The sequence below is a fragment of the Thunnus albacares genome, chromosome 8 (genome assembly GCF_914725855.1).
Source record: "Thunnus albacares chromosome 8, fThuAlb1.1, whole genome shotgun sequence".
In the NCBI taxonomy this organism is placed as follows: domain Eukaryota; kingdom Metazoa; phylum Chordata; class Actinopteri; order Scombriformes; family Scombridae; genus Thunnus; species Thunnus albacares.
The window spans coordinates 11431419-11444843 of NC_058113.1; the positions used below are offsets into that span (position 1 = coordinate 11431419).

At 39.8% G+C, this 13425-nt stretch overlaps 1 protein-coding gene across 7 annotated transcripts in view; it reads left to right on the forward strand.

Moving 5' to 3' along the window:
• Positions 1 to 13425, forward strand: part of LOC122986830 (CUB and sushi domain-containing protein 3-like) — a 235381-nt gene that overhangs the window by 64755 nt on the left and 157201 nt on the right. For all 7 annotated transcript variants that reach the window (XM_044358248.1, XM_044358249.1, XM_044358251.1 and 4 more), the window contains 11 exons: positions 1548 to 1660; positions 2874 to 2951; positions 4432 to 4519; positions 5413 to 5537; positions 6005 to 6126; positions 8425 to 8528; positions 8855 to 8967; positions 9293 to 9475; positions 10122 to 10448; positions 11861 to 12055; positions 12469 to 12607. In XM_044358248.1, the coding sequence (XP_044214183.1) occupies positions 1548 to 1660; positions 2874 to 2951; positions 4432 to 4519; positions 5413 to 5537; positions 6005 to 6126; positions 8425 to 8528; positions 8855 to 8967; positions 9293 to 9475; positions 10122 to 10448; positions 11861 to 12055; positions 12469 to 12607 (1587 nt within the window). The remainder of the gene's footprint in view (positions 1 to 1547; positions 1661 to 2873; positions 2952 to 4431; positions 4520 to 5412; positions 5538 to 6004; positions 6127 to 8424; positions 8529 to 8854; positions 8968 to 9292; positions 9476 to 10121; positions 10449 to 11860; positions 12056 to 12468; positions 12608 to 13425) is intronic.

A 13425-nucleotide genomic window follows, 5' to 3' on the forward strand; every position in this document is an offset into this window, starting at 1 on the left:
ATTAAGCCTTTATTTACTGTTGATGGCAGATCATGTTTCACTTCCTCCGCCATACCTCGCAGTTGTGACAACAGTATATTCCCCTCCGCTGGTCTTAAATTTGTAACATCACTCCTGTGCTGCCTGGAGGATCCTTGCAACTTCTGGATGAGTACAGCTTTATTGTCGCTATCCATTTTCTTTTAGACTTCTAGCAGAAATCTTGTGATAATTTTTAGCTTGCACTACAAAAAACATGGAGGCAGTTTATTCTAAATAGTTCAGCTACCTGAAGGCTGCTCTTCTTTATTCTGCCCATATATTGGCATCATTAGCATTTTATCAATGAGGCATTGGGTTTTTGTTTTTTTTTTATTCACTGAGCCAATTTGGGAGCACCAACTGCACCATGCTCTTTTTCAGCCTGTCCCAAGCCTCTATTTAATAGCTAGAATGGCATCGTACGCTATTGACTGTGGACAGGGTGCAGTGCAGGAATTGCAGGGCAATAGAAAAAAGCCAGAGCTGGTTAGCCAGACAAATGAGAAGGCCCCTGGCAGCTTTAAATCTCGACAATTATAGAGCGTCCCTGATGCTGCGGCCACATGCTGAATAAAACGTATGATCTGAAACACCCATACAGACAGTAAGACAGATGAGGTCAGAACACAGAGACTTTGAGCCACACAGGTAAGTACTGACAAAGACGACCGCACATACAAATGCACGTCTGCACATATGTAAAACCGACACACTCCTTTTTTGTCTGTGTCACTATTGGGCCTCCCACACCGACACACACACACACACACACACACACACACACACACACACACACACACACACACACACACACACACACACACATACATTTGTACATATGCAAGCAGAACTGCAACACGTACCTGCAGAGACAAAGTACAATGGGTTTTTTTCCCATGGGTCTGAGGGGCAAGTTGGTTTTCATTTTAAGGGCACCGTTTTCTTTCCAGACATGACACTTACTAGAAATGGAAGAATGCATTCTGTATCGAGTCCATCTCTATCGCTGGTGTATTTGCTCCTCTCTACCTCTTAGAATCTTAATATTTGTCTCCAAGGTTTTCATTCATGGTTTCTCCGGTGTCATTTTACTCAGTTATCTTTTTTTCCCTTTTTTGGTGATTTTGGCAGCACAAGGATACCAGTGTCCAGAGAGCCATGTAGTTTAATTCAGTGGTTCTAAAACTGTTTCATGTCATGGTCCCCTAAACTGACACAAATTAGACCACAGACCCTCATTTGATAAGCTTTTATCCCAGGGTCCTCCATCTGATAAGATTTTTGCTTTTAGATGTTTTATTACAGAAAGTGTATGAAACCCATGATCAAAGTAGTCATACATTCTGTCATTGTGTTATTTATGGATGGAATTATAGTGAAAATAAATTATTCCCCTTTTTGTTAGGGAGTCCCTGGAAGCCCTTCAAGGACCCCTGGGGGTCCCCGGACCCCACTTTGAGAACCACTGGTTTAATTAAAGTGAAAATAGATGACGTGTTTTCTTTCGTGTGGCTCTTCACATTTAGGCTAACTGGAATGAATATTCCAGCACCCATCATCAGCAACAAAAACTGGCTACGGCTGCATTTTGTGACAGAAAGCAACCACCGCCACAAAGGCTTCAGGGCTCAGTATCAAGGTAAGACATGATTCATTTGCACATTGTAATAGAAGGGCCCCTACTTGAACAAAAAAGGATCATCGTAGGAAAAACACACTGTAATTACAAAACATGTTTTTGATCTTTGTTAACTGAATATTAAACAGTTTGATTAATACCCCTCTGTAGAGGGCATGAAGGCTTTTTCTGCTTCAAACCATTGACTTCAAAGGGCCTTGTTAATCAAATATTTGAGAGATACATACTGTATATACTTTCCCCTTATAAAACTCAGCTCAGGCAGCTCAATAATCCATTACCCTGACATTGTTCTCTGGCATGACTTTAAAGTCAGTATATGTGCTGCATATAGTCTATACCATAGGGCCTTAAAGCCTGGCCCCAATCCAGATATGAAACCTGCCACTTCACCATAAACAGCTCTATAAAAGCTTTCAGTAACATGCATGTGGGGCAACTTACTGTAAATGAAGACATAAAATTGCATGAAAAATCACTAGTACAGTGCATTGTTGTGCGGTGGTCAGGCAATTTTTATATGCGTTTGTTATTTATTATGTAAAGGGAAGATATTTTTAAGCAGAGACGCGCGCTGGGAGGTTTTATTATTAAAATCATTATCTGGTCACTTCAGAGATATACCTCCTAATTGTGTTTGTAGCAGCTTGAATTAAGAAGTTGACTCACCACATAGTTCAGACACAAGCCCAATGTTTTCAAATTCAGATAGACTTATTTTGCTTGATACGTCATTCGTTGCTTTCGGCTATTCTGCTGATACTTCAAAATTATGACAGCCGCTTGCATCACCTGGCTTTTGTGTGCAATCTGGCCCCTGCTGTGTTTAGTCTTACCTTATGTAGCATTGCAGTCCTTTTTCTGCTCTTTGATTCTGCATAGCATTTTCCTCCTATCAGCTACAACCATTAAATCTGCTCCCTCCAATCAATTTACATCCACTGTTTAATATGTCTGAGTTATACACTGAAAACTGACAAACATGAAAAACTAATTTAGATTTTATAGAATAGCTATTGCAACTCTTATGAATGCATCAGAGCCATAGGACTCATTTCCTTTGAAAAAGGATGCACACCAGTAGCAATTACATTTTGATGTTCTTTATAGGACCAAGTATTATCCAGAGAAAGAAACACTTGTACTGTATCTTCTCACATCTAATACTGTAACTTCTTTTATCTAATGAACTCTTTCTATTGCTCTCGACCAGTGAAAAGCTCTGGAGAGCTTAAATCCAGAGGGGTAAAATTATTACCAGGAAAGGACAACACTAACAAACTGTCTTTGAGTAAGTCTTTTATTTTTCTTATGCAACTGTTTTCATTGTTTGGATTTTTTGTTTATGTAGGGCTTGCGTTCTTGATCTTTGTTTCTTTCTTGTCTTTTTTTGCTGCATCATTTGGTGAAGGAATTAAGCTACAGTACTAGATTTTGCAGAAGTGCAGTCTCTTTTTCTTTCTGATGACCTATTTCCCCTTCTGTCCTTGGACTTCCTGTCCTGACAGAAATGGACTCAGCTAGATCAGGCCTACTTATGTATATTGCAGCAAAATACTAAATTTGATCAGTTTCAGTCGGCCAACACTTCCTCTGTCTTGTTCTGTTTATTATTTAAGTAGTACATCAGATTGACTTATGTTCATGCACTGTGTGATCTACACACACAGCAGTAGTCAAGGTTGAGTGACCACTCACTTGTCAGATGATTTGTGTACACTTCAGACTGAAGTGAATGCATTCTAATTGCTTGCGGAGCTGTGTCATTAACATAAATCTGGAACACAATTCCCTTTAACTCCTCAGTGTGCTAAACACTTCAATGATAACTGGTTGTAATCTTTATTGCCTTATGTGTCATAGATTCGGCATTGCATGGAGACATGAATAATGCAGAAGGCTGTAATCTTTGCTATGAGACAATACTGTATATCATTTAAAAGACTATGAAGAGACGCTTCATATGCCTTGTGGATTTGTTGCATATAATTGAACCCATAACTGTATTATAACCTCTAACAATTAACTTCAAAGCTAATGAACTTCCTGAAAAAAGGAAGGAACACATGCCGGTAGAGCTTCTCACGTTCAAACAGAAGGGTCTTTGTATGTGTGGGGTGACGCCTTATTGCAAATTTTACAACAAACCTTTGAGATAATTATGATACTACATATTTCATGAAATTCATTTCTAGTGCTTGCTGTCTTTGATTCACAGATCATAATGTTAGGGGGAGACGAGCTTCTTAAAAGTCAGAACACAGACAAACACTGAACTATTCTCCTGCTTCAAAGCCACCTCTTTTCGGCTACTTTTCGACCAAAGTAAAGCCCTATCTACAAAGCTTTATCTAGTGTACTTAAACTATTATTATGTATGGAGAGTCCCACTGAGTGATTACTGTAGCGCCTGCAGTTGATAGTTGAAGGTTATTTAATCCTCTTAGTCTCTGTTGGGCACAGATATATTTCCCTCTATTTTGTCTAGCTCAGGTAAGAGAGTTGCATTTACCCTTGGCACTCACTCTGATATCACAAAATGTAAGTGTCACAGTCGAAAGTCTGTGACATTGAAAGATGGGGTCAATTTGTTTAACGACATAATTCCTGGAACCAAATTCTGTTATCAAACATAACCGGTGAAGATTCAAGCAGGCAGTGTTACCTACTTTTCAAGAGCTTTTCACTGCAGCGGGTGTTTTCTGGAAGTACAAAGTTTGACAATTAAAGTGTCACTCTCAGTGTTCTTGGTCCTTGTCTTTCTCACTCAGTGAATGAAGGAGGAATCAAACAGGTGTCTAATTACTGCCCTGACCCAGGGGAGCCGGAGAATGGCAAACGGATCGGCTCTGACTTCAGGTGGGTTGGTGCCACTGCAGCTGAGGTGAAGGAGAGAGTTAACCACGTGCTTTCCATCCAGTTTTAGTGTAATGACTTACAGCATATTCCAAGTTTTACTGGTCCATTCTATTAAATCAACAAGATCTGAGAGCACATAATCCCAGTTCCAACCTAGTTATGGCAACCTGCAGCTGTTTTAAACTTTATTATATCACTTTATATATCAAATGTTTTATCTATTTGCCAGAGACAGGGAGAATTTTATTGTTAATATTGTGCAGTGTAGTGTACTGTATCTCATTTTTCATCAGCCAGACCCATTCAGCAAACACAAACCATATCATTATTTCAGTAGGGGAAAATAAAAATGTTCTCTTTCAGAGAATATACTTTGACATATATCAGACTTTCATTTGATTATTGTCTTATGCCCTGTACAGAATACGACACAGTGAATTCATGCGGCTTTGGAAACCCTTTCTAGTTGTAAAAATGAGCCTGTCGGATGAAGGGATTTAGTTACAGTTCACTCTCAGGTCCCTGCACAACTGAGTGTATGTTTCTTTGTTCATGTATATGTATATATATGGCCAAAATCGTTCTCCAGTTTACTGTTAGCTTTCATTTGCAGCATATTTGTGTCATGTATGAACAGTCCATATGCAAAAAATGTTCACTGCATTAAAGAGAATTATTGTTTCCTATTTTTAACTGAGACATTTGTAAATTGTGTAAGTATGGACAATGATGACATTTAACGAGAATAAATGGACTAATTTATTTACCAAATTTGATATATCAATGCACGATGAATGGCATGGGATAAATCATGAATGTGATATCTCATCAGGAGTCATTTTTGAGAAATTGATTGCTTTTTCAGGTGTTAATGGTGTTTGTTATCTTCTCAGCATCGGAGCAACTGCTCAATTTACCTGTGATGAAGACCATGTGCTGCAGGGTTCCAAAACGATTACCTGCCAGCGCGTAGCTGAAGTCTTTGCTGCTTGGAGCGACCACAGACCCGTCTGCAAGGGTGAGCGAGGCTCCTGAAGAGCTAATAAAACAGTTTGATTAAGGCACTGCCTCTGGATATAGGCTCTATGCAGATACAGGGAAGTTCATTTCTGTTAATTATGTATGAAAGCCTCTGCTGCAGCACTCTACTTTTCCATTCCAAAATGCTCTGCCTGTTTTTTTTGTGTTTCATAATACCTGGAGCACCTTTTAGAATTTGATTAATGGAAATGTAGCTAATAGACCCTCTCTCTACTTGTGCAAACAATATATTACCTTTCTGTCATATTACAATACAAGAGTTATTACTCTGCCTTCTGAGCACCTTTTTCATCAATATTTATTGTGAATTTTAACATTTGACTGGTGTAGGTGTAGTCATGATTTATAATGTGTATTAATATATATTTTTAAAATGATCAGGGATATGTTGAATCTATATTTTAACTTAATGTGTCTATCTTATGTGTCTTTATGCTGTTGCAGTGAAAACATGTGGGTCAAATCTACAGGGACCATCTGGCACTTTTACATCCCCTAACTTCCCTATCCAGTATGAGAGTAACTCCCAGTGCGTGTGGATCATCACTGCCAGCGATCCAAACAAGGTAGAGGAATAGAACAAGTCGGCCTTAAGCTTTTTCTAGCTTTGGATGCATCTTTTAACATGTATTACTCCTACATTTTGATCAAATCTCATGAAAACACACAGCTACTTTTGTTACATGAGGTCTCACCAAAAACAATTCTTTGGATCCCAACACATTATTCTCATTATCACATGTATTTTACCTGTTGTACATGAGAGTGTTAATTATCATTACCTGATATGCCATTAATGTAGTAAATTGCAGATCACATTCACCACTAGAAAAAATGTACCTCTAGAGAAGTCTCTCAGTCTCTGCACAGCATTGCAGACATGTTATTTATAAAGATGAGGCATTTATTTTCTTGAATAATTTACTTAAGAAATCCCTTGAACAATTTAAGGAAGAGTATAAGTAATGTGGTGTGTGTGTTTTTATAAACAAGTGTAACAGTCCCTCATTAGTTATAAAATAATCACAAATGAGCAATTGTTTCCTGTTCCCCAGTGAGTGAACCCTCACCTTTTACCATCAGAAATCTCTGCCTTCATGCAGTGTATAGCATTTGTCCAGACATCCCCTTCCTGCATACACATTTATGCATGCATCTATTTTCCAAGGGTTTCCCAAGGTGGGAAAAGGTTACATAGAATATGCATATATTTTGACTTGAGTTCATCGCAACTTTCCCTCATTAATGTACATAGCTGCAGTGGATTGCATTTCGGTTCTCACTGGTCTGCCAGTTTGACCGTGGCAGTTGGCAGTTGAGCAATTCTCTTCATTTATCTGGGGTAACAGGAAATGAGAGAAATAATGATTGAATGAGACCAGCTTCTCCCCAAAGTGAAGAGGTCAAAGCTGTTTTCCTAATGGTCATTACTGCTCTCCTACATCAAATCGGCCTCTTTATTGGTATTCTGTCCAGTGAGTCATACACACAGGGGTGTCAGTTCAGTTCTGTCCTGCTAATAAACAATAACTAACCAACTAACACTCATTCAGAGCTCACTAGGACTGGCAAGTGCTATAGCTTTGTGCCACCATGCACTCTCCAAGGCAAAAAAGTCATTGATTTGGCGCTGAAAGTTGGTCCATTAGTGTTATTATAGCAATTCTGCTTGTGTGTGCATTGTAATGAGGCTATTATAAATGGATGTTGTGCAGGCGTTGCCCTCCCCATGGCTAGAGAAAGGATTGCTAAGGATGAGCAAGCGGCCATCATGTGTTTGTCATTAACAGATGTGATACTCATGTCATTATAACATCCTTTCTTTCATCACAAATCCCTGTAAGCAAAGAGTAGGCTGAGATAATGTGGTTTTATTGTTTAATGTCTCTGCAGTAGACTCAATTTTACACGATTATTATAAGTGTAAGCAGCTGTTGCCTGTTTGATCAGTGAATATGTCATCTTTTTTTTTTGTTGCGTACATTTATTAAGGGAAAAAGATAACCAGTGACAGCTGGCAAAGTTATGTAGAGGGTGAACGTGGACAGGCAAATAATAATTTTGGATTCGTAAATTTGGCTCGCCATGATTGGTTTGTAATATTTGAGTTGTACTCTAAAGTAATGTGAAGAGATACTGCTGTCAGCTTCTATATTGCTTTGAAGGATGTTTGTGGTGTCCTTTGTTTGTGGGCGTGTGCAGCACCGACATGCACTATTTGTCAAAGCCTTATACAATAAACAGTCAAAAATTTGATGTGAGTTGAGTTTTGTGTTTGCATTTAATTTTCTCTTGATGCCATTGCTGATTTGAGTTTTAGGGGGAGAGTCTGCATACATCATAAAAGTACCAGAATATAGCCCACATTATGCAGTTACCTGAATTGTGAGATAGGAGAAATTCTTCTAGGTTTTTACAGCATTGTTTGATCAAACATTTTCCTGTCTGCTTGAAAAAATGTAAAAGGCATTACAATAAGTAGACTTTCTCTACTCACAGTTTAGCTGTCTCCAGAAACACTCTCTCTAAAGGCAATGTATGGAAATGAGCAGCTATGTTATGAATTTCATATACAGTAAATGAGATGGGGGGGAGGGGGTTATTTCATAATAAAACTTGAGAAACATTTGGAATCACTGCTCATCTAACTGAGAGGGTTTGACTTATATAAATGAATACCATGAATAAGGTCGACTGTCAGGACAGCAACGACATCTGGTAGACCTGTCGGTTTGAACCACTTCGGTACAATTGGGTGTAAACAGAATGGTGTTCAAGGGCACACGGTGGAGATTTCAGTGCCATGCTGCATGTTAACACTTATAAAAGGACAGACTGTAAAAGCTTCTTATACTTTATTGCAGGTTATTCAGATCAACTTTGAGGAGTTTGACTTAGAGATCGGGTACGATTCACTTACAATCGGAGATGGAGGGGAAGTAGGTGATTCTAAAACAATAATACAAGTGTAAGTACATCATTAAATACTACATCAGATACATATTGTAATTTGTACCATAATATTACTTAGCAGTCAAATCTACTGTATAGCTGAGTAGATGTACATTTTTTAGACAACGTTGTGAAAGACGCAAAGAACCTTGAATGAATTCAGTGACCGCATGATTTAAATGAAGGCTTATTTTGTTGAAACATACCCTATAATAAATATTATGCAACACTGTACAATGTATAAATCATCATTTGGTTGAATGCATTTGTACTCTGTGTAATGACATGTTTGAAAAGTGAGTTATGATACCATAGTGACATTTTTTGTTGCTCTGTCTGCAGGCTGACTGGGAGCTTTGTCCCAGACCTGATTGTCAGCATGTCCCATCAGATGTGGCTTCATCTCCAGTCCGATGAGAGTGTAGGCTCGATCGGCTTCAAGATCAACTATAAAGGTACACATACTTAAGTGCTGATGCCATCTCTCACTGTCTGTATTCACGTCTGTGTCTATAACTGTCCCCATCAGTAAAGCAGTGACTCAATTTTCCTTTCTGCCTTTCTGTCCTTCTATCTGTCTGGTTGACTATCTCTCACTCTCCTTATGAAAAACTGAAAAACTCAAGAGTCTTCACCTGGACCTTTACAGATAATGTTTAAGAAAGATAGTAAATGTACCTCACAGTACTGTACTTGGCTTGAATTAATCCTCTACTATTTCCCATTTCCCTTCTTTCCCATTTCCATCCCTGCCCCCTCCTCTTCTGCCCTCACTCACAGAAATTGACAAAGAGAGTTGCGGTGACCCTGGTACACCTCTGTACGGCTACCAAGAGGGTAGTGGCTTTTTAAATGGAGATGTTCTGCGCTTTGAATGCCAGTTTGGATTCGAGCTCATCGGGGAGAGGATGATAACCTGCCAGAACAACAATCAGTGGTCCGCTAATATCCCCATCTGCATATGTGAGTCCAATACATGCTTTTTTTTCATGACAACAAATGAAGCAATTACTTATGTGCTTGGAAAGTTCAAAATGACACTAAGCTATTGGAGGATTAATTATAGTGTTGTTAAATGACCATGCAGTGCATTGTGTGTAAACAATATTGCGCATAATGTGTAATGAGAGATTTATAGCATATGGTTGCCTTGTTATGCTGGGGTTAATTTGAAAGAAAAAAGGCAGGGTACATACAGTTAGATTATACAAATACTCTGGAGAAGGGAAACCTGCATTACACTGTCCATAACAAAAATCCAGTCCTCTCTTTTTCCAAGTTAACTGTGTCTATTGGGACAATGTGTAGAATTCCTGTGCACCCATATTGCTACATGTCTGTATTTTCATTCACTAACTCCTTTGTTCCATCCCACTTACAGTCTTATGTTTCTCAGCACCCATGGGAGCAGTGCTGTCTCCTTAGTTAGGTGGTTAGTTATACAGTACTGACATTGTTCTATACTGCTTTGATATTGTCATGGCAGAATCTCCAGTACAGTGTAGGTTGTCATGTGACCAGAGAGGATTGCTGTAAAGCAAATTGCCTCGCTTGGGATATTTCAGTTTTTTAAATGATTTATAATCTATGTTTTCCCTCTCTCACACAGTCCCCTGCTTCTCCAACTTCACCGCTCCCATGGGGACGGTGTTGTCCCCTGACTACCCCGAAGGCTATGGGAACAACCTCAACTGTGTATGGTTGATTATCTCAGAGCCTGGCTCCAGAATCCACCTGGCTTTCAATGACTTTGACCTGGAGCCACCCTATGACTTCCTCACTATCAAAGATGGGGACCAGTCAGGAGCCACAATTCTAGGACGCTTCTCAGGGGCCGAAGTTCCTTCCCACCTGACGTCCAATAGTAACATCCTGCAGCTGGAGTTCCAGGCTGATCACTCTATGTCTGGGCGAGGGTTCAACATCACCTATAGCAGTAAGACACTTTGCTGACTGTTTAATAAAGTTGATTCAAACAATAGTAAAGCATATATTAGCCAATAAACGCAAATAAAGCTCCCTTAGCAAATATCAGGACTGACTAAGCTCTTAAATGTACACACTTTTTAAAACTCATAAACAGTTAACCAAAGAAGTAGCACTTATCTTTAGAGCTACTATTAAAAGTGGAAATAAATCACATCTCTGCACATCTTCCAGCAATATGCAGATGAATCAGGTGCTTCTCAGGTCAGGGACGGCAAATTTCAGATAAGAAAAGACTGGAGCACACTGACTGATTGCAGCTTTGACTCTGACATAGCAGTGTCGAAATGTTGGTGTGTTTACACAGCAAATCAATCAGTGTGCTCCAGTATTTTCTCATCTGAACTTACATAGTTTATTTTATTGATAATTAAGGGGCTTATGAAGTTCAACAGCACCTGTAATTTGAGTGAAAGTGCATGTTATCAGTAGGGCTGTAGTCCGCTGGTTGACTGGTCAATTACTTGGTCGATATGCTCTCGTCCGACTAAGAACCTCCGCCAGACCAAAAAAAAAAAAATTGTTAATGCCAAAATTAATGCCAAATATCCATTCATTTGGAAATCAATAGAGTCTCTGTGCAGCACTGTTAGGTACCTGAGTCAACCTCTGTGTTGTTGCCTGGGAAACTATTGGTAGTGTAACTCAGTTAAGGAATAGGGCATTGCGTAATATGTTTGCGTAGCGGGTGGGAAAGAGCGAGGGGCGGAGAAGTGACAGTGGATGTGAGCAGAGGAAAGGGTTAGTAGTAAGTTGTCAGTCTGGCAGTGAATGTACAGTACAGACTACAGTGTGTCAGTTAATAAATGCTAAAAAGTCACGTCTGTTGTTTCCCTTAGTGCTGGAGAAGTGAGGGGCGTTAGCTCCAAAGTTAGCAACAATGGGTTAGCCTAACCTGACGACACAAAACAGAGAAATACAGAACAGATAAAAATGTGTGGCTGCTGAATTCACTGTGCACGCTGTCCCCCCGATTAGTTGGAAGATTATGCACGATTTCAGTCGACCAAGATTTTCTTTGGTTGACTAGAGCCCTAGTTCTCATTCACAAACCATACTAGTCTTTTTGTTCTTTTTTAAAATGATTGCCCAAGCTTTTAGCAAAAAGCTAATTATTCTGCCTCATTGCCCAATACGTTGCCGTGTAATTCTGTTTTCTCCTGGCGAAGGCACAACAAGTTATAAAGATACAGGTTATTGTCACCCTCAGGTGTGCAGAGAAGAACTTTGTAAGTTTTTTTTTCCCCCTCCTACAGACAGCAACATCTATTTCCTTTATCTCCCTACTCCTCAAAGACCCCATTTCTCATTCACACAAGAGGGTTTGTCATTAGATCTTGTTCTCTTTCTTCTCATTACAAGCTTTCGGGCATAATGAGTGCCCTGACCCTGGCATACCATTGAATGCCAGGCGCTTTGGGGACAGTTTCCAACTGGGCAGCTCCATCTCTGTGGTTTGTGAGGAGGGCTTCATCAAGACACAGGGAGCTGACACCATCACATGCCATCTGGAGGAAGGCAAGGTGATGTGGAGCGGACTCATTCCAAAATGTGAAGGTACTGAAATGGAATAGTAAATAATTGTGTGGATATTGGGCAGATAGGTCGACTACTGAGTTAGGAAGAGAAGGAAAGAAGAGGGGGAATTTTGATAAGAAAGTGAGTAGGTTGTATGGAACACTCAGGCCACCCAAACTGGGCTACATTTATCTGCTGTATCATTTCAAGGCATTCAACTTCAGCCCTCTGGTGACTCATTTGGTTTTTCATGTTGGTACAAAAAGATTACTGAGCTGTATCATCTGTAAAACAACAACTTTTCTTCTACATCTATTTTCCTCCTCTCTTATCTTCTCTCCCTATTGTTGCTCCTTCTACTATCCTCTACTCTTCAATCTATTTTTATCTTTAATTTATATCTGTATCCTCCCCATCCCTCCCACCATTCTTCCACCTCTCTGCTCCTCAAGCCCCTTGTGGGGGCCACTACTCAGGGCCGTCTGGTGTCATCCTCTCCCCGGGGTGGCCAGGCTACTACAAAGACTCCCTGAGTTGTGAGTGGGTCATTGAGGCCGAGCTGGGACGTTCCATCAAGATCAGCTTTGACAGGTCTGTATGACAGTGCTGCAACAACTCAGCCGTGGAAACAAAGATACACACAGAGACACACACACACACACACACACACACACACACACACACACACACACACACACACACACACGTGTACAAAGATACAAACAAAAACTGGGAGAGCACACAGTCCCTTATGTATACATATCCACATACTGTATTGTATGTGAGTACTAGTATACACACACACACAGACCTGCTCATATATATATGCATATATATGCATATATGCACACACAAAACGGATGAATTTATGCACATACTGTACATGTGCACAGACACAGAAGGATTGCCCTTACCCTTAGCCCTTAGCCCTTAGCCCTTAGCCCTTAGCCCTTAACCCTTAGCCCTTAGCCCTTAGCCCTTAGCCCTTAGCCCTTAACCTTAGCCCTTAACCTTAGCCCTGAACCTTAGCCCTTAACCCTGGAAGTGTCTGAGTTAGAAATAGAAATTCAGAGGAGGTGAAAGGCAGACCTGGACGTAGTTTCCAAAAATGTTGAGAGCCTCAAGTTATTCTTTATTTCTCCTGTTGGCTCCTGCTCACTTCCTCAGAGAACTGCAATAAAAGAAGTCTTGCTTTAAGATTGCTTCTGTATTTCTTAACATTAAAGAGCGAAACCAATGTTCATATTTTATAATCGTTGCTTTCTTAGTGCTTTGACACACTCCTTTGTAAAGAAACAAAGAGCTTCTTTCTTTATGCTTTTTTGTTAAATGAGCCCAAATCTTTTTCCCTCTTTTACTTGAAATATGCAGGTTTTCATATGCGTAATTTATGCAGGTTTCTGTGGTGT